The sequence below is a fragment of the Labrus bergylta genome, chromosome 10 (genome assembly GCF_963930695.1).
Source record: "Labrus bergylta chromosome 10, fLabBer1.1, whole genome shotgun sequence".
Lineage (NCBI taxonomy): Eukaryota > Metazoa > Chordata > Actinopteri > Labriformes > Labridae > Labrus > Labrus bergylta.
In genome coordinates, this window is record NC_089204.1 from 26558337 (window position 1) to 26582846 (window position 24510).

The window sequence follows — 24510 nt, forward strand, 5'->3', positions numbered from 1 at the left end:
GGAGGCCCTCTGCCAGTGTGCTTGGATTAAATGCAATCAACAGCATGCCTTAGAAATGTCACGCAGGCAAGGCTTCTTCTAAATAAGCTTAAAGGTTGAAAAACAGCTTCGACAAGAGAGCTGTGCTTTGCTTACAATCTGTGGTCGGCCTGTGCTTTTTGAATCATTAGCCGACCACAGATTTCTTTCCTGAAACAGACATCTAATAATTCATTTGCATTTAAAAGGACATCCCGTTTATTGCCTCCAGGCTACATTAGATAAGGACTTTTTTTGAGTTTTGCCTATGCAGTGAAGCACCAACAACTGCACTCATACTCATAATAATGAAAAACATATGTATGACTGTTGGGATCACTGATTACCTTGTCCACCTCTGCATTGTTGTAAGATGTCAGGGGTCAGTTATGGAGCAGCAGCCCTACAGTCGGCTGTGATTCAGTCTAACAAGACATTAATCAGAGCTGATTCTTTGCACTGAGAGTTGACGGGTAACACTGACCTACTGTGCAATCAATGGACCAGAGGTCTCCAAAGAGCTCCCATGTGACCCCTTCACCCTAAGAAAACGGCACTCTGATGTGACAGGTTAATACTGTATTACAGGAAAATTGGGATCGGCAATTCATCCAGTCCAATCCATGACCCAATTTCCCTCTGGGATTAATAATGTATTTCTGATTCTGATTCAATTTCTTCTAAAGTTTTGGCTTCCCATGATTATGAAAAAACAAGATATTCAAGATTAATCAATTACTGTGCTGCATTTGTTTTTACCCCAAAGGTGGATGTTCCAATATTTAAGAAATGGCTGCCTCATATGTCTCCAAAGCATAAGGCATACATTGTTTGCACACAATATAAGTATATACATTTCATAACTGTAACAAAAACCTGTGCCTACAGCGTGTAACTGCTTAAGTATACCGGTCATTCCTCGCTCCATGACCAACCTTCCCCAAAAGAGATTGTACAAATAATCTAACCATATCGAGTGAATTCCTGCCAACAGACAGACGGGCGGGCAGATGGGAAGGGGGCAAGAACAGATAATGAAGCAAAGCTATCTCACCTGTGAAGCCGAGGGGGCACTTGCAGGTGAGTTGCGGGGGAGAGGAAGGCTGACTCGTTGTAATGCATGTGGCTCCATTCAAGCAGCTGTTTGGTTTTATCAGGCAGGCATCACCTACATACTGACAAAACTCTCCAATCCATCCGGGGGCACAGACACACTGCAAGGGAGGTAAACAGAACTGAATGTGTGTGGTCAGGGTACAGTGCAGGACACGTGAACTTATCAGAATGTATTATACAGCAGCAAGAAGCTTTTTTTATATTTGTATTCTGTAACTCAGTATTGGGTGAGAGTAGGAATCAAATTCCTTTTTAAACTTAACACGGAGAAAACAACTTTTTTTCATCTGCGTTGACTGTAAACAAATTAAAGGGTCAGTTCACCCAAATTAGAAAAGCCCTACTCTCTCACTATATTTCCCAATTATATACACATACAGTAAAAGGTAGTTTTGGTGAAATTTCCTTACATGTTGAGATGCTCTTGAGATTACTTTGTTTACTTAAATATTAGGAAATTCGGTAAAGCAGCATCATTTATGTTCAGTAACAGTGGCCTTGTTTCTCCTGAGCTCTGTGAAGTGTATTGTTTGTAGAAATAAGAGATGTACACACCTAGCTGACTTAAAGGTTAAACATCGTCACCCTCACTAGCCGGCACCAGAATTAGAAGAAACATAGTGTCCAAGCTGTAATGCAGACCAAACTAACCGAGACCGGAGTGCTCCAAGACCAAGACAAGACCAATACATTGAGGGATCAAGACCGAGTCAAGACCAAGACCAAGGCAGGGTCTCACACAGAGACCTGTAATACACTAATGCACAAACAGGACCTGTGGACATGGATTAATTAAGAGATGTAAGAGTGAGGGGGCGGCACACAGGGGGCGCTCCTGAGCTGTTGGGGGTTTGGTGCCTTGTTCCCTACACGGGGAAAGTCACCTAGCTCATGTCCAGCAACCAGACCAATTTCCATACATTGGTCCTTACCGCGACTTGAACTGGCGACCCTCCACTTCTCAGCCAAAGTCCCGACAGATTGAGCTACTGCCTCTCCCATAATAAAAGCTACAACTTAATATCATTTCTAAATTTTAGGATACATGCTAATTGAATCACTTTGGGGTGAAGGTAAAAATCCAGAAGAGTGCCCCAGCTATGTGACGTATAATCCATGAGAAGAATTATTACTGAAGTAAGTTTGTAATTTCTAAAATCATACTTTGTTAAAAGCAAATGACTGGTACCATTACACCAAAATGAATGGATAACTTCATGTACTGTAAGTAACAGGATGTATTTTTAAATCTGGATCAAAAGACCCCTTGAAGCAAGAAATCAGCACTTTATTCATTTTTAAAATCACTGCTTGAATATCCACCCAACAAATCCTCTGCTTTCATTCGTCCTGTTCAGAGCATCTTCATTAAGTTGGGAATGAAATGAGCATGCTGCCTTTAATGAACTACCTAATGATGTTAGAAAATCCACATTTACAAAAACAATGAGAATAAAAAAGGTATAAAAATAAAACATAAACTCTTATTCACGGGGAGTTACAGTTTTTAATTACGTCCGACCTCAACCGACGTGAAGCCTCTATAAAGGTGGATGTTAGATTAAGAACGCTCTCGGTGGTCTAATGGAACAAGACTGATGGAGAATAATTAGGAGCTATGGGGCATTACGGAGCACTCTCAGGTGTTGTAAAAAAAAAAAGAAAATACAGACGTTTGAAGAGACTGAGCAAGAGAGAGGCAAATTAGAGCAGAAGTTGTCAGTCCGAGCGATGTGTCCACACACTCGCCATGATTAATGAGTTAGACTTGGATTACTGCTGTCTGTACACATCGACCACTTTCTTTGTTATTTATTATAAATATATGAGTTGTATATCTTTGGAGAACAAAGATGAGGGGCATTTTATGCAGACATGCTGTAGCCTAATTTATGTTAGAGCCAAATGTGTTCAAAGGACCGTGTTGTTTCTGTGAATGTGATGTTGGGATGAATACATCATTAGGGAATTTGCATTATTTAGTGTTTGAAGTATCCCATGTTAGATAAACTACACAAATACATGATGCAAATAACAGATCTGTCCCATAACAATTTGATACAGTATATATTTCACCCATATTGTCGCCACTCTGAGCCATTACTTGTCAAGCTTGAGTCTTGAAACCAAAGAAGATTTTGTATGTTTCCAAGCTAGGGCAGGATGTATTCATACTTATTAAGATCTCATAGTCCACTGCACAGCTCTGACATTGCACCTTTTGTACATGTTGTGTTTTTCATTTTTTATTTTTTTCATATTTTACATCTTTAAATTATATTTTATATATTGTAATAGCTTCTGTAATAGCTGTATTATTTAAGTGGTTGCTAGTTCTGCTTTATTTCCTTGTTAATTGTTTAGCACCAATACACCAAGACAAATTCCTTGTATGTGTAAATGTACTTGGCAATAAACCCCGATTCTGATTCTGATTGTTCTCTGTGTATATTATTGATGTTTGAATTCTAGAGAGAATTTTTTTTAAATATTGAATTAGTTTCATGCAAATATGAAAGTATGCTATTTAAATCATGTATATTTTTTTAGTACCTGATTGGTTAATATGAATTTCCGCTATGTTGGTTGACATGTGTATTTATAGTAAGATGGCGACTCACAAATCACACCTTTAAGTCTGAGAGAGAGAGAGCATGTTGGCTCGAAACATCACTTCATGAATCCTCTAAACAGGAGCATCTTCTCTCTTTTTTTTTTTTTTAGCTTGGAGTGCCTGTTTCCCCCCGTTTTGTGTGTGTATCAATCTTTTTGTTTAAGCAGCTGTAATCACAGCTCTGCTTTGCTCCATGTGCATTCTGGTCATACTGTACTAAAAGGTGCAACATGCGATGATTTCTTGCAGGCTTGGCAGTATTTCATCGAGACTGAATCATTGAATTACTTACCTGATATCCGCCAATTACCCTCAAGCACAATCCCTCATTTAGGCAGTTGATATTGAGCAGCCCGCAGTAGTCAATTATTTCTTCACAATTCTTCCCGGAGAAGCCTCGCAGACATCTGTTAAGAGGAGGTCAGTGTCATGAAAATCAATTCACCTTCAGCGCTAGGATGGCACTTTTTTTCTTTTTCTCGCAGGGGGGGAGTGAGGATTTTGTTTTCAAGATGACCTCTTTGTGAAACATGTGTGGGCGAGGTAGTGAATTATAAATGATTATTTCCATTCGTATGACCTGGATTGTCAAATGAGCGGAGTTAGCATATCAAGACAAATTGAATGGGCATCATGAATCACAGATTATTCCTTTCTATGACTATAAAAATCCCTTTACTTTAACATTTCTTGGACTGTCTAACAAGGCAAATACATTCCTTAATTAACAGCGTCCATTTGACATTTTTTTCATTCACGTTTTTCATGCATGAATTACAATATTTTGGACTATGATTAAATTATCATCACAGGTAAATTAGCTACACAAGGTTCTGGATACACTGACAACATAAGTAAAATGAAGTCATTGTTGGTTTTAGTCTTCAAATTGGATTTGTGGACAAAAAGAGAAAAATCATTTATACCACCAGCCGACATTGAGGCTTTAAGTCACCACACAGGTAGGTATTAGTCATCGAGTTTTGAAGGAAAATGTAAATCCTAACCACATTAAATGGCAGGAAAATAATAAGATACTCATTTTCTATTAAATCTCAGCGGAGAACGTATTCACGAGACCGTCCAATCATCTATAAAAGGTGCTCATGACAGTGGCCTCCATTACTGCAGATCCCTGAACGTGTTTCACCTGCATACATAATCGTTTCCCCCGGACACACAGGTGCCATTGTTGAGACATGGTGACGGGCTGCACAGGTTCCACCGCCTCCTGCACGCCGGGGCCACGGTCCCATCTGCACAGACACACTCAGAGTCCTGCACACAGAGGCAAAAATAAACCAGGTCAGCTATCACATCCAAGACAAAAAGGGGTTACACCATACATAAGGTCGCTCACTTTGCAAACATCATCAACAAAAAAAAAAAGTCAAGGTCACAACTGTGAGGATATCATTAAACTTTCTATGCATAGCCTGTCTAATAAAATCATCGTGCTTTACATCAACAAAAAACAACAACAGCATACAATCAATGAAAGATGAAAAAAATAAAAAATGAGTATGTCATGGATGACATTATGAAATCCTGCTATAACCAGGAACAATAATTGGCACAATAAAACATAGATGGGTAGGTACACTGGGTGGACCTGATTACCCATAGGCCTGTCTAAACATTAACGTTTTTAATAGTTTTTTTAAAAGACTCAACAGAGTCAGAAAGACGTAGCGAGATGGGTAGAGAATTCTAGAGGACTGGTGCTATGGTAAAGATTATGAGGTTACATGATTGTATACTCTCCCTTGAAAAAGAGATTTCTGATCTCAAAGGGGCCAACCTAGGTAAATTAAAAGCAGGGTTGGTCATTTTCTCCAGATCCACTTTTTAAGATTTGGGTTGAAATTGCCTTTAGGCCCTGAGAGACATTAATAACTCATGTTCTCTGAAAAAGGAACAAAGAAAATCCGTCATCTGTATCAGTTGTAAGCCTTTAAAAAGTTCGACCAATGTGTGCCACGAGGTACCAATCTGATGAACCAATCAGGCGCCTCCCTGTCTCCCTGCTCGCTCTCTACCCCATGCGCGCACGAGCCCAAACTCAGAGCGCATCAACGATGACGGAATTTACACTGTGAGTTGACGACATCATGAGTCGTCACAATGAGCTCAGGTCCAATTCTGGACCAATGGCGCTCGTGCATGTAAATGAGGGGGTGTGGCTTTTGAGGGAGCACAGAGGGGAGGGCGTGGGTGTAGAGGGAGCACTGAGGGAATGCTACTTTCAAAATCATGCAAATTTTCCAAAATTACCAACTCTGCCTTTAAGATGAAATACATTATAAGAGTACCTACTGCTACGCTGAGTGGGACTCGCACTACTGTGGTCTTTTTCTTCTTCTGCTTTAACTTAGTGTTGGCAGTCTTGATAAACTCTGTTGTGGGTCATGACTCGGTCTTACTCTAGTCTATTGTGAGTAAAACACTAATATGAAGTTAGTACCACAATTGTTTTCTGTTATAATGTGACATAATAAAAGGCTAATATGTGCCAACGATAAGGAGATTTGAATACCACAATAAGCTTCTTGAAATATATCCGTGTCAGGCTGCAGCACTATCAGCCGTTATTTTTGATTAATTCCCCTTTTAGCCTGCTTATTCCGGTATTCTCATGTAGGCTGTGAAAGTGTGTAGAGCACTCAGCACACTGTAATGAACAAAACAAAGGTCAGAGGGAGACAATTAGAGCATAACAGTATTTTCTCTAGTGCATCCTCTGCAACATTAGAAACAGCCTTTGGAAAAAGTGGAACCACAAACACATTCGCACTGAAAGGTGCACATTGCAGCAGGTGTCCAATTACAAAAAAAAAGCTTTTGATGAGAGCCGTTTCAAACTGGTACTTAAGTATGCGCTGGGTCATTCAATCAAAATGCTAGAGGAAGCAAACACTCTCTTTCCCTTAGCTCATCTGCACGAGGAAATATTAATTGCTGTTGCAGCCTTCAGAACGAAGCTATTTGATCTCGTTTCCAAACACTATATTCATTTTTATGTGCCGCTTCTTGTTTATCTCCTCCTCCATTAAAAAAATAAGGGAAAATTAAATCCTCACATGCTCCCCTGCAGCGCAAATTTGTTCCTCTTGACATGCGTACGACATGCAATTCAAATCGAGTCTGGAGTCGCAGGTCAGGCCTCTGAATCCTTCTGGACAAAGACAAGTGAATCCTTTGAGGTTTTCCTCACATGTGCCGCCGTTCCTGCATGGATTTGGATCACAGGGGGCTCTTCTCTTCTCACACGGTGGGCCTGCAGAATGGAAACAAAATGATTGCAGGTTTAAAAGATTGTATTAGCATGTGAAAGCTACAGTAATGCCTAAACACCTTTAACTTCTACTCGAATCTATGAAACCCGAAGCAAGGGGATTGTCTGGATTTCTGGGCACCACAAATCGCATAGGAGCCGGCTTTCACCACAACTTCATCCAACTCTAGGATGCTGCTACAACCACAACTTCTCTTACACAAAACTCTGCTGCTAGCTTACAAAACAGCATCAAAAGGGGCTCCTCCTTACCTAAACTCTCTCATCCAGGTCTACACTCCCTCCCGTGCACTACTATCTGCCAATGAAAGTCCAATGAAAGGCGTCTGATCCAACCTTCACAACTCTAACTAGACTCTTCTCTTCTGTCGCCCCCCGGTGGTGGAACAAACTACCAAACTTCATTCAATCTGCAGAGTCCCTTTGCAACTTTAAGAAAAAGCTAAAGACCCAGCTCCTTCATAAATACATATGCATTTAATGATAATAGTGACGATTATGATGCTGATGATGATTTGTTTGATAATGACGATGTTAGGATGGTTTTGATGCTGATTAGAACTCCGCCTGTCCTCACCTGTGTGTCCAATCCACCTCAAAGCTGATTATTTGCACTTTTTTTTATTCTAATGACTGATAATATCATAAAGTATTGAAGCTTAACAAAAATACATCTAAACAAAAAAAGGTGCTTAAGAGAAGAAATAGTCCTTTAAAAAAAATCCTGCACACCATCTAAATTGCACAGATAGATTGCCAGTGTATTTGTGGAACTGAGACAGTTTACAGGTGTGAAACTTTTAAAATAAAGTAAATAAAAACAAAAATATTGGGGGCCTAGAACTTTAATATCTGTTGCTGTGGTATTGAAACATGAATCAATATCATTTGATAGCTTGACTGCTTTAAAGAACTTACACTTCATGTCACACCCTTAAAAACTACATTTCAGTTTAATTATGACCATAAACATGAATTCAATTCGTAATTTTATATGCACATTTTTTTGCCATTTGAATCATTTTTAAGCATCTAAAAGATTTTTACAATTCTTTTTTTTTTTTGTCAAGAAAGACATAAAAATCTTTATGTCGTCAATGTTAATTTATATGAGCAGTTATGACCTAGAAAGAAACAAATTTAAAAAAAACCAATATACCGGTAGTTAAGACCCAATAAGGACCTTGTCCTCCACTGGGGCCCTGGGGGGTCAGTCTCATTTCCGATCCCATTACAAAGCCAATGACAATGACCCAAAGTGGTCAGCATGTAAAGTGAAATGAAAAAAAAATTGTTTTAATTCAAGACATGACTGACTTCATTCATAAACCATGAAGGAAGGGTTGATTGACGTCTGTTGATTAATAATTACAGTGTGGACCGCTGCACGATTGCTTTTAGCCACTCTGCATGAACATCATTTAAGAAAAACATTCTTACAATTACTGAAAGCTAAAAGACAGACTTACTGCACATAACATCATTGCTGTCAGAAATTCAAACTGTTCACTGATTAATGAAAGTGGCAGCTTCCGGCCCCCATGTCCACATGAGGCCGGCTCCAAAGCAAAGGAAAAAAAACCAACAACACAGGCCCTTTATTAAAATGCTCATCATTACAGCAGACATAATATATTCAAATATGTTCATGGTTGTGACAAATTAAGACAAAGTACACTTAATGTTTCTCAGTAATAGTTATTGTTAATGTTGTATTTTTATGTACTGCTTTGGCAACATGGATTGCTGATCTGTCATGCCAATAAAGCTCATTTAAAGTGAATTGAGAGAGAGAGACTGTATGATTTTCAAATGTGTACATCTTTACATTCAGTCAATGTTAACTGACTGAATTGAATAAAGAGTAAAGTCATATATGAAAAGGGCCCGGGAAAAAAAAACGTACTGATTTGTAATGTGCATCAAATTGCACTATTTCAGACTATTTTCAAACTAGTAATGCTAACATACATCTCCAGTTTAAGGTTTTGAACTAAAGTGAGCTGGTCTGAGACATGAAACTTCTGGGCTTTTAACGAGTCCCAGTCCGGCCCTGCTCAGAAAACTCTGATTGAGCTGTAAACAAAAAAATATAGTGAAATGGGATTTAAACATTTGCAGTACAAGTAATCACAAAGACAATAAAGGAGACCTAAGGAGTCAGTTTTCTTATGAGGAATATGTTGTTTTTATTAATCGTGTCTAATTGTTTGAAATGTGTCTCCTCGTGTGTGTAATGTGTTACTCTGAGACTTTGAAGTTTATTTGTGGGGCTTTTTTATGCATTAATTCAGAGATAGGACAGTGGAAAGAGAGAGTGGGTAATAACTGCAGGAAATTAGTCCACAGGTGGGATTCAAACCTCAGCCTCCGTACATGGAGCGCACGCACTGACCACTAGACTACCAGCTCCCTACATTGAGTTTTTAATGGCATATATTTGGTGTTTTGATGATTGAGGTGAAAAGTTATCTCCAAAAGTGTTCGACAGGGTTCACATCTGCTGAATGCCGAAGCCAAAGGTTAGGATTCAACATCATTTTCATTTCCTATTCATGAAGCCGTTCAGTAACCTCCTCGTGCCCTACGGATGGGAGGATTGTCTGCCAAGAAAAAAAGACCACGTCCATCAGGATAGAGAATCTGAGATAAAGATGATCTGTCTGAAAAGCTTTGTGCTGAGTAGCTCTGACCCTGACCTGTACGGGGTCAAGTGCAGAAGTGCTGCAAAATACCCAAACAGCAGAACAAGCCCAGCAGACACTCTCTCAGCAGGGCTCCATCATACCTGAACCCGAGTCATGTTGTACTGCACACATGCACTCAACCATTTGTCAGGAATAATATGAATAAAGATTTATCATAAGTGATGAGCGATTTAACCTGAAATGTTTCACTTTCTTGTTTGTTTGCATTATAACAAAATGACAAAGAACACATGTCCATGCACTACAACCCCACTGATCCCGCTTAAACAAGACTGCGATGCAACAGGATTGTAGGTGTAGGTGCACCTGGCTCCGCTCTTAAAGGAGACATTTGCCACTGGACAAATAGACTCGTCATAAAACTAGACTCTCTCTGCTGTAGAAAGTTGAATTTTAAAAAAAAATGTTGCTACATATAGCCAGAGAAATTCCAGAAAAGGGTTGTGTTATTCCCTTCTGCCCAAAGGGTTTGAATACTCTAACTTCCAGAATACACTGGACTTGTTGCCTTCAAAGGCCCATCCCAGGTCGTTCCCTATTGGACAGGCCGTAATTCCTCTCTATGTTCTGACTCTTTAAAGATGCCTTGAATGGGGGTGTTTGTTTTTCAAGCCTGTGTGTGAGTAGCATGTCTCTCATTAACCATCAGACTTCAGTTTAATTTCCTACCCTCTTAAGTCACTAAGGACAAAAATGTCCACTTCCAAAAACTGCTTTAAAAATAGAACATATTAATCTTTTTTTCTACTTTTTTTTTGCATAAATCTCTTAAACAACTCCAGCCCTGCTCAAAACCATCAAATGTTGAATAATTATCAGGAATTTAACCCTTTAAATGCCAGTTTGATTACATGATTCTGGCATTTAAAGGGTTAAATTCCAGGGCTTTTGGAAGTGGATATTTTTGTCCTTAATGACTTAAGAGGGTAGTAAACATGTTTCACAGTGTTCTGTTGATCGATTTAAAAAAATTAATTTGCATTCCAAAATGTGTCAAGAGAGAGACTTTCTTACAAAAATGTGTGCCATCTGCACTAACCCAGCCAAAAATGATTGCCAGATAAAGAGGAAACATTTGCACAAATGGATAAAAATGTCCATAATGATGAATGAGGGCAGAGTGTAAACTCAAGTTCCTCCTTGTGAATTAACAAAGTATCATAAAAAGAAAATTACTTGGAGGGAGCAGAAATTGTTTCATGGAAATGATACAATTAACTGCAGGGCGCCGCGACTAGTTTATTGTAAAGGTCAAATACTGTATGTACACTGAGTTAAATAAAAGAGAGACTACCTCTGTCCCAAATACAGTAAGAAGAAGAAGAGTCATCTTATAGACGTTTAAATGATTTTCATGGAGGATTTCCACTGAAGCCGTCTCCAGTCTGGTGCATAAGCACATTCTCAGATAAAAGTTATTCTGAACTAAGCTTTAGCCCAGTAGTTTTTCTTAATACTGAAGTACCACAACACTTTCTCCCCACCGGCAGCTTAAGCAGAGACAGGCCAATGCCATCGTGACATTGTATGCAAAGGATAAAATTAGACTGAATTCACTCGAGGTTCAAGGTGAAGAAAAAAAAACTTGATGTTATTCCCCTGTGAGGGTTTTCATTTTTTTGTGTTCCTCTCAAGGTGCCTACACATTTATCTTTGCAACGACTCTTTCTTTGCATATTTCCCATAATCCCCCTGCTGATACAAGTGCCTATGTCCCAGAGGCTCCTCACAGCCTCCTCTGTGGGCATCAATCTTACCGTGTACGACTCCAGGGCCGGCTTTTTTCTCGACTCATTTTACAACAGAAATGGAGTTTTCGGAGCTGGTCCAGTGAAAGTTGCACCAATGCAATCTAAATATATATACATATATAGGGTCCATTTCATCTTTCACATACATTTAGGACATTGATAATGACAGCAGCTCTCATTTCACTTTAGATCACGCATGGTATGTTGTAATGATTACTTTTTAAGATCTGAGCTGGGCTTTCTGTGCTCCACAGATCTGTTTATCTCAAACACCCTTATCATTGCTGTGATTATTAACTGCAGCGATCTAATAAACATAAAGTAACAACATTGTGTCAGTATCTAATTAAAAGGATTAACAAGGGTAATGAATGTAAATATAGTCCAACTCAACCTTAAAACATTTCATATTACTGACTCACAAGATTGCAAAAAAAAACAATTAACACCTTACACCAAATGGACACAGGGCTATAGAAATGGTAATACCTCACAACAAATACCCGAGAGGTGGTGCAGAGGAGAGTCAAATCAAAAAGAAAATCTCATTTGAAACGTCCCATGAGTTTGGCTCATTATTCTGTGCGCATAGACTTTGGCCTACGAGGGCAACCAGCGCTGGAGCAGCCACTAACTTCCAGTTGATTAATGAGGCAACTGTAGTGAGGGGGGGGGGGGGGGTGGCTGTGTGTGTATATGTGTGTGTGTGTGTAAGAGAAAGCACAAGCGCTACAGAACCCCCAAGAAGCTGAAGCGACAGCAGGACACCGTGACTATGCGAAAGCACCCAGTGGAGTCCGCTTACTTGAAGGAGCAACAGCAATTAAGGCAAATTAGATAAAAGCTACAAAGGCAGAGGGAGCTTTGTAACTCATCAATGTGTCCCCGGTTAAAGTTTTATAAGTTAAACATTTAAAATCAGACAAAGGCGGAAAGTTTTAAACTGCAACCCTGGAATTTTTAGTCCTTTTTCTATCGTTGTTTCTGGACAAGAAAATTGCATTTCTGTTCTTAAGTCTTTGGTAAGTCTGACTGCATGACTAAAGAATAGTTTAAATAAGATCAACAGGGTGGAACTTTAATCAAAATAAAGTTGATTTTGACAATATTTACCTCTGTGGCCAAAACTTACTGTTTTAATAAGAGTCATACATTTCAGTATATCACAGTACACAGTGTGTTGCAAACAAGATGAGGGTATGGTTATGAGTGCTGGAGCCCTACAGTGAGAATATCTGCTGGGTTTGTTCTGCTGGTCAGGTCATTTTGAAGAACTGCTGCACTTGACCCTTTAGGGTCAGAGCAGCATGTCCATAACAATGTTTGTAGTTCTTATAAATGAATGCATGGCTGTTACCTAAAAGTGCTCAAATTCTTGTTGTTTTTTTAGCAACTTGCAAACTCCGGTGTTGAGGAAAATTTAAAAGTGCAAAAAAAAAAACTGCAGTTCCTCAAGAGCCCACTTGAGGCCGGCTGCAAAAGCCAATGAATCCCCATTACGTCCCATATTAAATAGTCAGTTTTTATCATTTTTATTTGTCAGGTTTTTGGTTTTTTTGTTTGTTTTTTGTCTTGCATTGATAGTGTTTCCCTTAGTGGGTATTGTTCTATATCATTTATTGTACTGTTGTAAAACGTTTAAAAACAACAAAAATGTTGGTCATAAAAAAAACTCTTTGTGGTGTGTTGTTCCCCCCTCATCCTCTTTTACTCATTAAGCCCAAGAGTTATTCATTAATTTGTATAATAAGGGGCGTGGCTGGGTTGACTGACAGGCGGGCTCGTTGTAGCCGGTTGCCTGGAGGCTTAAGGTCGCCTCTGCTCCACCTCTTTGCCCGTTTCTAGACTGATTAACAGCTAGGTGGAGATAGCATTTCCAATATGGCGATCTCCATCATCTGTCATATAAACCAATGGGTGACGTCACTGATACTACGCCATGTTTCATACAGTCTATGGTTTTATAGCCGAAGAGCATAAACTTTCCAGATGAGCAGGTGTAAAATGTGAATATTTTAGAGATCTATTTCAGATAAAACTATGTGACTTATAATTCAAAGTTCTTATGATATAACTTTTTAGTGTGATCTGGTGATTCAATGTTGCATTCATGAACATAAACTCTGGTTTGACTCTAATGCATGTCCTAAATTTTGATTATAAACATCCAGCATTCATTCAGCGAACAATCTTGTGAACGCTATCTCTTATCCGTCTCTTGGTGAGATTTTCTAACCCGTCCCCTGCTCTACTTTAATTTCTTCTCCTATTGGATAGACTTAATTTGCTCTACCCTAGCCTAATGCCAGACAGTACCGGAAGTAACCTTGAAAGCACTCCTGCAAAAATAATAAGCTGAAAGCATGGGCTGGACTCAGAAGGCGAAGCTATGACACTTCAAGAATGCTGCCAGGACAAATTGTGCTCCAAACAACCCAATGAATCAATGTGAAGAGCCACCTGGAGTTGTTACTCAGGGAAGTTCATCCCAGGATGTTTTTTTTGTTGTTGTAGAGCAGACGGTGATATCCAGGGCAGCCCGAGAAGTATCCAGGTCTTATAACCTGTTTGTGTGCATTAACCTAAGTGTGCAGTAAATGAGACTCATTACAGAAATAATGGCTGGAGCAGGGATGTCTCATAAATGAGCCTCTAGCATACATCGCAAATAACAAATTTTATGGCAATTCAAAGTTCTATTTGTTAATTTTATCAAAAAGAAAAATCAGAGTACTGCTGGTTTTGTAGTTGTGTAACATTAGGAGAAGTCTTAGCGTTCATTAGCTCAAAGAATTAATTTTAAAATTAAATCAAAAGATAGGATTAAATTTAAGATTCAGGTTTTAGCCAGCTTTTTGCTCTGCCAGCTCCCAGGAGCTGACCAGTATCAAAGTTCTGATTTAATACGCTCAGCAGAAACAATGGTCCAATAAATCCTCTTTTAATTGATCACTGTAAACCTTTGTTTTTATCAACTGTGACACGCTCAGTTAGCCAGCAGTTTAGCCCTGGCGTTTTTTACAGCCGCATGTCACCGCTCGTAACATGAGGTATTTGATTTGGAGTGGCCGCTTCATATATTATGATGACAAATATAACATCTAGTGGGATCGGGGGTTTTAAAGCCCACGAGGAAATGCTGATCTTTAAAAAGATATATGGCTTTTGTGGTTTCCAGCTTTGACCTTTTCCAAAGATAGCTGCCCCTTCGAGGCAAATGACTGGGCTGTGCGGTGCGGATGTAGAAAAATCTTTCTAACTGCCTTTGGTGAAAAAAAAAAAAAAGAAATGAAAAAAAAGAAGGATCATGAAAAACTGACTGGCTGTCTATGAGCTCTCTCTCTCTCAGGGATCACAACTGTACAATCCTACTCAAAGATGTTTTCATTGTCTCACTGTAGAGACAGATGAACTAGACCAGTGATACTCGACCTGTGGCTCTCGGGCCGCATGTGGCTCTTTTGTGACTAGTTGTAAGACCTAATGGGGGAAAAAAATCACGCTCAGAGAGAGAGAAGAGAGAGATACATCTGTGGGTATGTCCCTCTTCTGAATGCACTGATTGAGATGTGATGTCTCTTGTTCAACCTGAAGCTACTCATGCCTTTGTTTCAATATTTTTCTGCAGCTGATGGTGCTGGTGCTGCCCTGCATTCATGGTTTATGATAAGTGTAGTGATAGGCGTCATCATCAACAAGAATACAATGTACATTTTAAAAACACACATCATCTTATTTGAGTGTCTTTAGCGTACTACTAATGAATTTTGTCAAAAAGCAGAAACAGACAAAAAAACAAAGCTACAAAAAAAGGTGGAATGGGACGTGCAAGTGGTTGTATGTGTGCACGCAGAACTGAGCGAGTGTGTGTAGATAACTCTTCTCAAACGCTTTGAGGAAAGAAAAGGGACATTTTATTTTGGATTGTGGCTCTTGAGTCCAACGAGGTCAAGTACCACTGAAGTAGACAAACATCCAGCTGAATGAGGACCGCTTACCTGAGAATCCCGAGTCACAGACACATTTGAAGGAGGTGGTCGACACTTCAGCACATTTCCCATTTTCACATATTCTGTCACAGTTTTCTTTGCCAACGACTTCGGAGCAGTTAACCCCTGAACAATACCAAAAAAAGAGGTGGAACAAACATATAAACAACAGAACAGGAACAGAGAAAAAAATTACAAATATCACAAATGTCATTATGATGATTATCTGTGTGCACAAAGATACAGCTTTTATGATTTATTTGTGTTTCTTAGTAGAAAACTGAGATTTAAATCTCGTCTTTAGATCTGTTGTGTGCATAATCATTCATCTTATTTGGACACTTTAAGCCTGGCTCTAGATGTTCTGCCAAATATATTCTTTTATTGTGGTTGATTTTGACAATTATCTGCTGTATAACTTGTTATTTCACGTCTTTGAAAGTATTCATACATCCAATCATATGTTTGTATGCCGGGCCGCTTAGTGTTTTTCAGAAACTTTAAACTTAATCAATGATTTATTATTTTTTATTTAGTACTTACATTACCTCTAATGTACAGTTATCAAAGGCAGAGTTATCTGTAGGGTTATGTCCATGACAAACACGACATGTCTATCGTTGCCATGGAAACACCACATGTTACTTTAAAGGCCGCTGCATAAAGAAGCTGCTACTGAAAGCTGTCGTTCTGTTCCTGTATGTGCTGCTGTGATAAAAGATTATACTTGGATACATAAGCTCGTCGGTAAACATATTCTCTTCATCAGGTCGCCCGTTCATCCTGGGGATGGAGGAGCAGAGGGAAGAATATCTCCCACGATTTCCCCCCCAGTCTTGACGTGATCTTTTGTCATTGTTTTGATTGAGAGGCCCCTGGCTCCGGCATTTACATACTGTGTGTTTAGGTGTGCTAATTGGCAAGGACACTTTTTGAGACAACAGTTTTTTGTCTAAGTTTTCGACAGATGAAGAAAAGTTCAATTAAAAAACTTAATTTAAAAAAAGTGTCCCAAATTGGAATTCAAATGGATTTTAGTTTACTTTTTTAAACATTTGGTTAACAAACAAGAACTATCCAAATAATATATTTGACATTTATTTGATGCACAAGATGACCTGAATTCATTCGCTGAGCCAAGTTAACGACCAAACAGCAAAACTTTTAGAACTTTTATCAAATCAGATTTTTAGGTTTTAAACTGTGCATGCGATACTTCCCGTACACAAACGCACAAAATCAGAATCAGAGACCATTTAGTGTTCTTGCATTTCATTAAACCTCAATAAAAGCCCCTTTTCAATTTGCAGTTGTATCATAAAAGCAGATGGAAAGGTCAGAGGGGGGTAAATACTTATGCGAGGCGCTGTAATAGAGCTGCAGGGGAAACATGTTGCTGCTAAGGCACTAAATAAAGATGTTTTGAATGCAAGCCTTTTTAATATTAATACTGTGCATCACAGGGGAGGGTTTGGGGTCACGCTCAAAAATACTACTTGATGATTTTAAGAAACTTTGAGGCTTACAAAGCACCTTCTCTCCCTCCCCTTCTCTCTTTCTCTCTTTCACTTCTTGTATCCTTTCTTAGGTATTTCATATAGTTTTGTAATGTATTTGCTGGTTGTAGTCTGATGTGTGTTTATGGATGTCTTAGTATTTTGCTGTCTTTATTTGTTTATTCTTTTTATTTTTTTTACTGTGTTTTGAAATTGTTGTCCTGACCTTGTCTGGTTTTTTTTGTGCCTCATTTGTTATGCATATGTCACCAGTTTGTCACTCTATTGCACCTAATAAAAAAATAAGAAACTTTGAGGCAATAAAGTATATTTTCTATATTATTCCAAAATTCTGACAAATGTGTTTTATTAGAGAGATGTTTTTTTGTTTTTTTTCTTGCAGGTGTAATTCACTTCATTCAACAATACAACGGAGTTAAAGTGTTGAGAATTGAAGGAGCTCTAAATCCTGGATGTTATTCAAACAGGAACGGTCAACAACAACGGGATCAGTGGGGTTTTTGTCCTTACCTGTAAAATGTGGAGGACACAGACATTTATACGTTCTGTGGGTTGGATCTGTAGATCCATTGCTCAAACACACTCCTTTGTTTTCACAGGGGTTATCCAAACACGCATCAGACTTTTCACAAAACCTCCCCGAGTAGTGGTGGCGGCATCGACAGTGATATGCACCTTCCCAGAGGGACGTCTGACAATCGCCGCTCCCCGAACAAAGTCGCAGCAGAGGGGAGGCCTGACAGAGCTGCGTTTTCACCGACACGTTGAGCCTCAGACCGAGCCTGCACAGCTGCACGTCCCCCCCGTGCAGCGCAATGAAGTAATGACGACCCGGGACGAGCCACTTGGCCCCTACTTGCTCACTTTCCTTAAGATCGTGGGGGAAAAGCAGCTGATCTTTAACGTCTCCTTTTGCCGAACAGCTCTCAAAGTTTTCTCTCGACACGTTGAGAAGTTGCACGCCGTAGGTCTTCAGTGTGTCGTCAGCCGACATCAGCAGTTTGTCTCCGTGCTGCAGCTGAAGAGGGCACATTTGAGGGAAGTTGAAAGAGTGCACGGTTGACTCCTCGGCCCCCTGACACTCTGAAACACTGCCGCAGATGTTTCCTACGAGAGTCCAATTCATCTGGATGGTGTGTTGTTGAAGGTGCCATTTAAGTGAAGCCTCTCTGTCGCAACCCGTTTGGCAATGGATCATGTTGACAGTCACAAGGATGGCTATCAAGCGGAACAACGATACCTCCATGTTTCCCCCTCACTCACTGTTTAAACAAATCAATCTGCAGCTTGTAAACCCAACTGGTGTCATCTGGAGAAGGAATGAAGCAAATATGTTGTTTTCAGTAGACAATGTTCAATTAACTCCAAGAAGTCCACATGAACGTTAATAACCTGAAGAAAAGAGAGGGTGATTAATAATTTGCAAAAGAAACAAAAGGACGTTTATTAGCCCTGTAATGATTCACAGATGAACTCTTAAAACTAGATTATTAAACATCACAGCCCTGTTTACATCCATGAGAGTAAAACACAGTGATTTGTGTTTCCCGTGGAGGATTATTACTGTTAATAAGAAAAAGACGTGTGACAGCATTGACTGCAAAGTGGAGGAGGGTAAAGAAAGTATTGAAAGGTTAGGGAGGAGATGGGCCATAAGAAAAAGAAAAAGGATAAACATGGACTGTAATATTCACAATCTCAGTTGAAAAGAGGACCGTGCACACAGGCCCACTCTGCTCTCATGAACACTTAGTTGGACTGTAACACGCTGTAAGACTTGTGGCATCAGCGAGCCTTAGCAGAGCTGTCGTAATCACATACAGTGACGCTGACCAAGTGTGTCAAGAGCAGCCTCGGCTTCCCTGAGGTTTCTACAGAGAGTGACAATGTCAGATAAAATATTCTCTCTCCCCTCTGCCGGTGCCTCACTGTCTCGCAGTGAGATGAGTCAAAGCAGACAGCATTGTCGTTTCTCCCTCGGGGCCTTTTTCTTTTTTTTTTTCATACGTGTGCGCGCCAGATAAAACAACAAAAGTAGTGAAGCCTCCCTGCAAACAGATAAAACTCTGCTGCATGATCAGCCCACAAAGGCCCAACGATATGAACAACTGCGTGGTGATAAGTAATAAAACGCTGAATATGGAACACCGATATCAATAGAGGGGGGGGTGATAAAACTGAATGAGATTGCTGGTGTTGTCATTGGGGCTTCATTTACATGAAATAGGGTTGAACTAGTGTTGCATATAAAGGTGTCAAAAGGATCATTTTGGGGTTGCCCGTAGCCTTGCTGTTAGTGCACGCACCCCATGCACAGAGGCTGTAGTCCCCCGAGAGGATGACCCGGATTCAAATCCGACCTGTGGCTCCTTTCCTGCATGTCATTCCCCACGCTCTCTCCTCCATTTCTGACTATATCCACTATCCTGTGTGCAGGAGCCATGGATGAATTAAAGTGTCACTTTCCAGGTTAAAGGGATACTTCACCCATTTGCATTAATCTTTGTATCATTAAAAACCTGGTAGTATTTTTGAATGGTCGTACATCCCACCCTCATTTTCCCCTGAGAGGGGAAATCTTTGTATTTCTAAGTCTGAAAAGGAGCTTCCAGTGACGCAGAATGATGATTTTTGCGTCACTGGAAGCTGTTGCGGTTAGCGGGGTGAAACTACAACGCTAGTTCCTCATATTTTCGACCACTGAAGCTACAGACCAATCACAGATCAGTGGGTGGGAAGCTCAGCAGCCGAGACATGAGGCCTGTCTCTCGGCGGCGGTGAGGACGAGGAGCCCGGGCCGGCTCGAGCTGGGGTGGACTGGTAGTGTCGGTGCTCTCACTCTTTGCATATGGACTCAGACATAGAGTCTGTTTTCTGACAGGAATTTACAAGATCAATTCTGGAAGAAATCTCAGAATCAGTTGAGGAAATGGCCTCGTGTTGAAGTAAATATGTCTGTAAATGTTTTTATTAATATATTTCTACTGCTACACTGTATATTTTGGAGAAACTGTAACGATCGAATTTCCCTCTGGGATTAATAAAGTATTTCTTATTCTGATTCAGACCTTAGTGGGAGTGGCCTGCGGTGCTGTGCATTCTGGGACTTGGTGTCTTTCATCAACATGAGCCAAAAAGACACTTTCTGCCTTTTCTCGGCCAAGAAGGCACCAACTTCAAAATGTATTTCACATTTCTACATATATGACCCAATGTCAGTACAGATTAATGATTCAATGGGTGAAGTATCCCTTTAAGGTTTGTAATGGGTTGTATTTTTTTGTTGTTTTGGGATATTGTTCATGGTATTTATTTTGAGATTATACAGAATAGATAGATGGGGGGGGGTCAAAGGGGCATGGGCACGGATGTTGTATTGATTCAACTCACCTGCTCACCTTTTGCTGTCAGATGAAGAGTGAGGGTGAGCTGGGTCACCATATTTAACCGTTGACCGAGTTTCTTTTGCACGTTCTCGTGTTGATTATCTTTTTTTTTTGTCAAACATATTTTCGCATCATTTTTTAGTCCAGCGCATCACACAAGGTACTAAACCCAACCTCAGCCTCTCCATGGCGTCATTGTGCCGGAAAGTCGCTATCATAACAAAGACAGGCAGGAGTAGTTTCTGCTGCTGTGTACTGTATGAGCAGGAGTGTTGAATGACATGACTAACAGTACTGACTCATACTGCAGGTCTGACTTTTGAGTAGTTGCCATAATTTAGGAACACTGTGCAGAAAAGCACAAATACACATTTTTTTTTAAGTCAACAACTACAACGATACTCTAACAAGACCTCGCTCACCAGGACAGCCGACCCCTGTTTTCACCAAGACGTGTGATCTAAAGTTGGAGCGGTAGAGACAGCCGGGAGAAATAGTCCCTCTTATATCACCACGCATGTGACAGCGAACTGGCGACGTCAATAAGCAGCACGGGCAATAAATCCATGTTAGAGGAAACACGGTGGCAAGGGAATGAAACGCAGGAAGAAATACTGCCGTTTTTTTCCTTTTTTTTTTTTTACTTCTAGAGATACACAGCAAGGAAGCAAGAATCCTTACATTTGATCCTAATACTGATTTTCTTCTGTAAAACTCCAAATGCGCTGCAGCTTATTAGCTACAGTGCATTTCAAAGTGAGATATTTAGAGGCTGTTTCTTCCTACACAGTCTGCACGATGAATTCAATAAAACCCTTTCATCACATTCATCCTCCTTAAGAGTGAATTAGTTCAAACTCATTGAATCTGCTTTACATTCAATACTTGTTTAAATTATTACATTAGTCTATACTGCGTTTAAATAAACCCACCAAAAGCTTTTTTCTGGGATTTGAAGGCGCCTCAGAGGTATCGATCAGTCAGGATTAAACTGCGGATCTCACACAGCAGTGGCTCTGGTAATATGGGCCATGGGGTCACAGGCAAGGTCACGTAACGTGTGTGTGTGGGGGAGGGGGGGTGGGGGGGGTCAACTAATTGTCTCCCCCAGCCTCCTGCTTTCATTATCGCTCAGCCGAGCCCACATTTTAGGATGCCAACCACGAAGGTGTGCAGAGGGCAATGGATCAAGGAGCCGTGTAAATCCTCGCTTGACTTGATGACTGAGAGAGACACGGAGAGGGGACACGACAAATTATAGCATCAAACTGGCCTGTCATACGACATCAGAGAGGCTGCAGCTGCTGCTAAATCTGAGTTAATCATTCAGGCGATTAAAATGTAATGGCTTTTATCTTTAATGATCAATAAACTGTTCCAAGTTTATTTTTTAATCAAGTTAATTAAGTGCCTTAAAATGTGAAACACTTCAGGGGCGGCGGTGGAGTGGTGGTTAGTCCTCCAAGTGAGCGGCTCGAGTTCAAATCAGAAATATACTGTATAACCCTTTTCACACATGCAGAAATCTCCTGAAAAACTCTGGAGATTTGGCTACTCGAAGGTTCTTTAGGCTATGTGTGAACGCAAACAGCCGCATTTTTCGCGCGGTCTTTACCCGGAGTTTCTCCGGCCAGACCCCTAGTATTTTTTCCGCAGAAAATCTGAGTGAGCTGATGTCTGAACGCGGCAGAATATACTCCGGAGATTTCAACTCCAGCCAATAGAAAGAGAATGACGTTTATATACAGTGACCGGCTAAAGTGTCTGCACGCGACCACTACGATCCCCAATGCACGTAATTAAACGGCTGCATTCTGTTTTCTGTTCGTCAGTATGTTGTTCTCCTCTCTTTTGTGGATGTTGTCATTCCATTAGATTACACATAGCATTGATATAAAGGCAAATATTCTCATTATAACGTTGTGTAGCGGACTCTGTTGCTACGGCCGCTACTTCTGCGTTGTTTATTTACGTCACGTCTTACCTCGGGAAATCCCCCGATCCCCTCTGACAGGGAAAGTCCCCCACTGTGAGGAGCATATGTGAACGGCTACGTCGGGAGAATCTCCGGAGCAGTCCTCCTGTAATTATCTAGATATTATCCGGAGTGCATATGTGAAAACGGCTCTGTATGATCACTCTGTCTGGTGGAAAGAGGGCATCACAAGGGGCTGCAGGCTGAGCTGCTGCTAGCTTGTTTTTAGGTCAGTAACCTTTCTTTAGTAAATGTTAATGCAATTTTTGTTACATGGAGGTAAATAGACTGCAGAGAATCTGACATTTAAACTGATAAAAAACACTTAAGAAAGCAAAATAAAGGTCTCCCCCATTCTCTTCTATGTGACTAAGGAAGCTGCACGTCCAACGCTTACTTTAGCTAACTAGCGGGCTTGAATCCTTCATCTTTTTAAATGATACAGTAAAAACCCAGAAACCACATTTTAGGAATCTGCTAGAAAAGAAAATGTCCTGACCACAGCTGGTCAAATATGAGTCTGTGTTGCAAAAAAAAAAAAGACAACCACACAAGTAGAAAAGTTTGGCTCATTAAGCCGTCAGTGTGAAGCAGAGACAGTGATGAAGATGTTGGCTAGTGAACGAGAAACAACTGCTAACAGCATGATGGCACTTAAGCAGGAATGAGGACGCACAGGTGTACAGTACAAGAAGAAAACAATGTCGAGACAAACAGAGTAAGCCTCCTTGAATATGGTAATGTCTCATTATGATTTCCTTGATTCTGAACTTCTCACACCCTCACAGCTGCACCGACTGAATGCTGTGTTTGTCTTGTGCTGTACTCTGTTTGTCTGCACAGGGACTGGAAATGTTTTCTTGAAGGTTACCTTTGCATTGCATGTTAAATTAAGTAGAATTAAAAAAAAAAGAATCAAGTGGTAGACCTACAACACTGATGAAATCGGCTGCTTCTCTGTCATAGTCCTCAAGAAAATCCACATAAAGAAGCCCTTTACAGAAAAGAAATCAAAAGGCAAAAGAAATTCATCTCTCCATGATCTTCTCAGTGGTCTCTTTTTTTGATCATACCAATTAGTCAGCAGAGCTGGAACATCATTTGTCACCAGCGCTGCCATTTGTTCCACAAGCCCAGCCCCTTTTTTTTCTGAGCAAAATGTCAGCTATTTTATGGGGAAGTTGGTTCACCTGGAGAAAGAAATTGGTCCAACTGCAAAGAAAAACAAACAGGCTTCAAATCAAGTGACACAGAACAAGTAATTTCTCTGTCCACTCGGTGTGTTTCTAACGGCACTGTGGTGATGCATTGGGTCGATGACGTCCCATCTCAGTGTAGGTGAGAGCAGAACGAGGTCAACCGTCATCATCATGAAGTGTGCTGGAATACAAACGTGTTCACAAACACAAATCAAAAAAACCCTTCAGTTCTTCAGCAGACGTCTGCTGCTGACAGACCAGAAACATTATCTTAACTTCATCACATGAGCCATATTAGCTCCTGATATCCTGCAGATAGACTCAAAAACACAAACAAATCTGTTTCAGTTTTTGATGTTCTGTCAGCAGCAGGAGTCCACAGAAACAGCACTGAGCTATTGATGTCACAGCAGAGCCACTGGAGGACTGTGAAACCAAACAGCAGCAGGCTGCCGGCCAAAGATGCTGCCGGACCGATCTCTGCTGCTCCCTGGGTATCTCACAGCTAATCGGGTTATAACAGCGATGAGAAAACCAAAACCCATATCACTGTCCTGATTGATGCAAATGGAAAAACAAATGCTTTTACTCAAGTATCAGGAATGTTTTGTGAACCACTTGAAGACATTTATGAGGAAATATTAAACAGATGAGGGTATCATAAGGATTAGAGATGCACTGATATGTAACTGGATCTCTCTTCTTTTGAAAATAATCAACTCAAATGTGTTCCACATAACAAAGTTCACTAAAGTGCAGCTTTTAAATACTTTTTTGCAGCTGGTAATTCATGTTATGGATACAAAGCAAGGGAAGTGACATTCATCTACTTTCATATAAATATCTACTTTAAGTGTTATTCCTAAAAGAAGCTCCTTTGCTCTTTCTTTTTTGTTTGACTGCATCAGTGGGATGCTTTCATGACCAAAGTCACTCAAAAAA

At 40.2% G+C, this 24510-nt stretch overlaps 1 protein-coding gene across 1 annotated transcript in view; it reads right to left on the reverse strand.

Moving 5' to 3' along the window:
- eys (eyes shut homolog) overlaps positions 1–18254 on the reverse strand; it is a 200799-nt gene extending 182545 nt beyond the window's left edge. The window contains exons 1-6 of the mRNA XM_065959486.1: positions 17519–18254; positions 15501–15617; positions 6938–7025; positions 4899–5024; positions 4041–4155; positions 1073–1232 (exon numbers count right to left, since the gene is read on the reverse strand). Of these exons, the coding sequence (XP_065815558.1) occupies positions 1073–1232; positions 4041–4155; positions 4899–5024; positions 6938–7025; positions 15501–15617; positions 17519–18254 (1342 nt within the window). The remainder of the gene's footprint in view (positions 1–1072; positions 1233–4040; positions 4156–4898; positions 5025–6937; positions 7026–15500; positions 15618–17518) is intronic.
- Positions 18255–24510: the final 6256 nt, after the last annotated feature.